Raw genomic sequence first — 3,874 nt, 5'->3', positions numbered from 1 at the left:
AGCTCAATGTCTCAATCGTATGGACACTTAGGGAAAGGGAAAATCATAATAAAGGGATATGCAGTTAGCTCGTATACTAATTAATTTTAACATGCAATTGTCAATGAATAGAGATGGGTGCATATTTTGTTGTTGCTAGCTTAGTATAGGTATCAGATTCTCTCTTGATATTAGTTGTCTATTCACAATTAAATGTAATGTGTTAATTAATTGTTATCAGATAAGAATATAATATCATTTATAACTACATATATATATATAGAACATAATAATAATTAAAGCCTAATTCAAATGTATGCTCTTAATGAAGAGGTTTACTTCTAAGAGTTGAGAAATTTTACTTTCACGCTATAGGATGATGATCATCAGTTGGTTGACTTTACCAACATTATCTCTTGATTTATCACACTAAAGAAAAGAAAAAAAGAAAAATTGTAACCCCTTAGCCTAATGTGCGAAACTAAAGAAAATAAAGGCAACAGCTAGAGAAAGAAATTTAAAGCGGTTATTTTGCATTTACTATTCTTAATTTTTTAGATGTGTATCTAGTTCGAGTCTAAACAATATGTGCCCATATTTGACCCGATATAATCCCTTTCTATTAAATACATAATTATAGAATTTTTGGCAAATGTAAACTTGATTAATTATGAGGCAAATGGTGTGTGACCATTCAGAAAATTTGTTCATGATGTACCATTGAGCATCATCTCAAAGGCATTTTCAATGCTTGACTTCAGCTTGTGGGAATCTATGAAGCCATCTTCTCCTACAACGGCAATCCTTAGCTTTCCCATGTAGCTCACAATGGTCACTGAAAGACTCTGTAAAATGATCAGAATTAAGCATAAGTTCTCACATTTGAACTACGTTTTGCAGAGAAATTAACAAATTTTACCTTTATGCATACCTGAGGTGCACCGGTCACCACGAAATATAAGCCTTTACAAGGATGATTATTCAAAGCCATTTTCTCGACCGGCCCTATCACGTTTGTAATCGTCATACTCGAATTCTTCAGCGTGCTATGGATATATCTTGCTGCTGCCTGAAATGCAAATTATTAATTATAAAGAATTCCTCTAATTGATATATTATTGTTATTATGGCATTAAATAATATGTCTCTCACAGGCCACAGGCTACAACAATTGATATTTTTTTATATTACGTACTTCAGGTCCTCTAAATTTTCTCACAATCTCCAGAAGTCTGCCAGTTAGGTAAGCGCCTAAAGAGTTTTTCTTGACATTCATGATTTGTCGTGCTTTCACGACGAAATCGAGTGGATTTGAAGACCAATCATCAGCCAACTTAGGTATTGATACATGTAGGAAAGCAAAGTAATTGCCCCATGGTGATTTAGCATCAGGTTTAACCATATCCTTCACTGATTCGTAGCTTCGAAAAGCCCTTGTGTTGAGCAACACCAATGTTGTAGAATTTGCTTCGCCTGAGCCCTGCCTCATTTCTTGCATGTATAACCGAGTCCCCAAGAAGATTATTCCGGCAATTACATCATTAACAGTCTGTAATCAAGAAAAATTAATTGAACTCGTTAATGATAATAAAATAGCTAGAAAATAAATTGATTTGTAAAATTCAAAAGTACGTGTGTTCATATCATGTGGAGTGATAAATTCAAAGGACAGCCGACCCTATAAATGTTTTAGCAGATTCAGATGAATTAAATGGATGAAAATTAATTGATTTAGACGCATTCCCTCTTATGTCATAGACCACCCACTATGTCTTTTGAGTTATCTAAATTCAGGATTTGATGTTAACTTTGGTATATTTTCATAATGGACAAGTATTTTATGTGACAGCTCAATTAATTATCAAGAAAACGTGGCAAGAATGGGAACACGATCGAAATCAAAATCATTTAGCTGTTATGAAGATATTGTCTAGCAGCTGACTAGCGACGCATAAATAAGTCTAGATGCGTTATTAAACAAGCCCCACATGATTATGAAGTGAGAGGAAATATTGATTTAGTTCTATAATTAAAAAAAAAATAGCACATAATTTGCTTTCGGTCACAGGTTTTTTTCCTAGGTAAAATTCACCGATTAAAGATGTGGCTACAAAAATAAAATTCAAATTTTAAGATTATTATTGTAATAATTTATCATTATATAGCCTGTAAAAAATGTTTCTGAGAATTCTAAAACAACTTTATTTTTAGAAGGTAGCGTCCCTCTATCTATAAAAAAGTACCATTAATAAATATAGTCCGTAAAGATTAGAAGTGATCAAAGTAAATAATTAACTATACCGCATCAACTTTGGTCTTAATTTGTTTGATTTGATCAAGAGAAAAGGCAGTTGTTGCTACGCTGACCGGCCGGAACTCGATTCCATCATCCCCGGAATATATTGGGGTTCGATCATCTTGAAGCCATGCACTCTTCACAAAGCTCCAACAGAAATCTGATACAGTTTCAGAAACCACACAGAAAGTTTTATACATATTACTGAAAATGTTACTATTATTCCCATCTTTCTTATTCGAGGGGAAACGATTGACTGAAGGAAACGTCAATGGAACAGAAGGATCATCAGCTCTTTGTAGACATGAAAGAAGAGCTCCCATTAGAGAAAATCCATCACCGAGCGAATGATGAAGCTTGAATATCAAGAAACCAGCTGCATGGCTTGTAGGGTATTTGATTATATGAACTTCCCATAAAGGCTGGCTTTGCGGAAACAGTTCCATTCCAATTTCTGAAATATAGTCATCGAAGTACTTATCATACGCTTCTGGTGACAATCCTGAGGGGAAAATGGGAACTTTCACGTGATTTCTGAGCTTCACCTCAACTCTCTTCCATTGCTTTTCTCCATTTTCGTCCACAACCTGTTGTAATATAATTTCTGTTTCATATGTGATAATTCAACAATAGTAATTAAAATCTAATTAAAGTTTAATATTACCATGATAGAGGAGAATCGTGGGTTGATGGGGAGAAAAATATCTTTTAGTAATGAAAAACATTGAGAATCGTCAATTGGAATTTCGGATTCCAGGACGCCAAGAACAGAAAGCGAAAGTGCTGAGCTGTTCAAGTACTGACCACTAGGGCTCACAGGCTCCATTTCCTCTGCTTCCTTGAGCTCCATTTCGGTTGTGTTTCTTGGAATTTCCAATAATCGAGCAACCAATACATTATCATATATTTATATAAATAAACCGCCAGCTAAATGTTATTGACATAATAAAATTAATTATGACGAGAGAAAATAGTGGTTGTGTGTGTATTGAATAACTTTTACCGCCATTTTAATAAAACAAGGACCAAATTATATAAATTAACATAGCCAATATAGTATAATTTGTCTTTTAATTTTTGTAGTTTTCCTTTTCGTCTTTTAATTTCACATGAAAATGAGGGATCTATATATATATTCCAATATAAAAATGGACTCGCATACTAATATAATTTTCACCTTAATAGTTGTTTCAGTTTTGCAAGAAATTATATAATACATTAGGGGCACCGTGTCAATTATACAATAAGTAAATAATGTTATGACATATTTGCATTTAATTCAAAAAACTACCATGAAAATAGTGGTTATATTAAATTCAATTAAACATATCATACATGCATTAGGTGATCGTAGTATCTCTGATGTATTTAGAATTTCTCAAATTTTACAAACGTTTAAAGCTAAATTAAACCAAGTGAAAATCAATAATTAATTAAGCGACAACTTGGACGAAATGTATATTTATGATTTTATGTATGGGGAGACAGAGAAAAAAAAATTGAACCAAAAAAATATTATCCACTAAGTAGTTACGGATTCGTGATGGGCTAGAAGAACCATGCCTAGCTAATAATTATATATTTGAAAATCATCTATAT

At 32.8% G+C, this 3,874-nt stretch overlaps 1 protein-coding gene across 2 annotated transcripts; it reads right to left on the bottom strand.

The window, feature by feature from the left end:
• Positions 1–519: 519 nt before the first annotated feature.
• LOC18053480 (O-acyltransferase WSD1) lies at positions 520–3,144 on the bottom strand. Of its 2 annotated transcripts, none has more exons than XM_024191448.1 (5): positions 2,940–3,144; positions 2,281–2,862; positions 1,175–1,528; positions 899–1,048; positions 520–824 (listed from the first exon to the last, which is right to left on the bottom strand). In XM_024191448.1, the coding sequence occupies exons 1-5, from the start codon at positions 3,123–3,125 to the stop codon at positions 687–689; spliced, it is 1,410 nt and encodes a 469-aa protein (XP_024047216.1). In that variant the 5' UTR covers positions 3,126–3,144; the 3' UTR covers positions 520–686. The 2 variants fall into 2 exon arrangements, with proteins under 2 accessions (XP_024047216.1, XP_024047217.1); XM_024191449.1 differs by having other exon boundaries at positions 911–1,048.
• Positions 3,145–3,874: the final 730 nt, after the last annotated feature.

This window comes from Citrus clementina, unplaced genomic scaffold, assembly GCF_000493195.1.
Source record: "Citrus clementina cultivar Clemenules unplaced genomic scaffold, Citrus_clementina_v1.0 scaffold_2, whole genome shotgun sequence".
NCBI classification, from domain to species: domain Eukaryota; kingdom Viridiplantae; phylum Streptophyta; class Magnoliopsida; order Sapindales; family Rutaceae; genus Citrus; species Citrus x clementina.
The sequence above is the reverse complement of the archived record's forward strand: the minus strand, read 5'-3'. Positions and strand labels throughout refer to the sequence as shown.

Bases quoted from the DNA above. Each gene is read 5' to 3' on its own strand.
- LOC18053480 (XM_024191448.1), bottom strand. From the start codon at position 3,125: ATGGAGCTCAAGGAAGCAGAGGAAATGGAGCCTGTGAGCCCTAGTGGT. The intron at 2,863-2,939 runs GTAATATTAAAC...ATATTACAACAG, and splicing joins CACGATTCTCCTCTATCATG to GTTGTGGACGAAAATGGAGA. The intron at 825-898 runs GTAAAATTTGTT...ATCATTTTACAG, and splicing joins CACCTCAGGTATGCATAAAG to AGTCTTTCAGTGACCATTGT.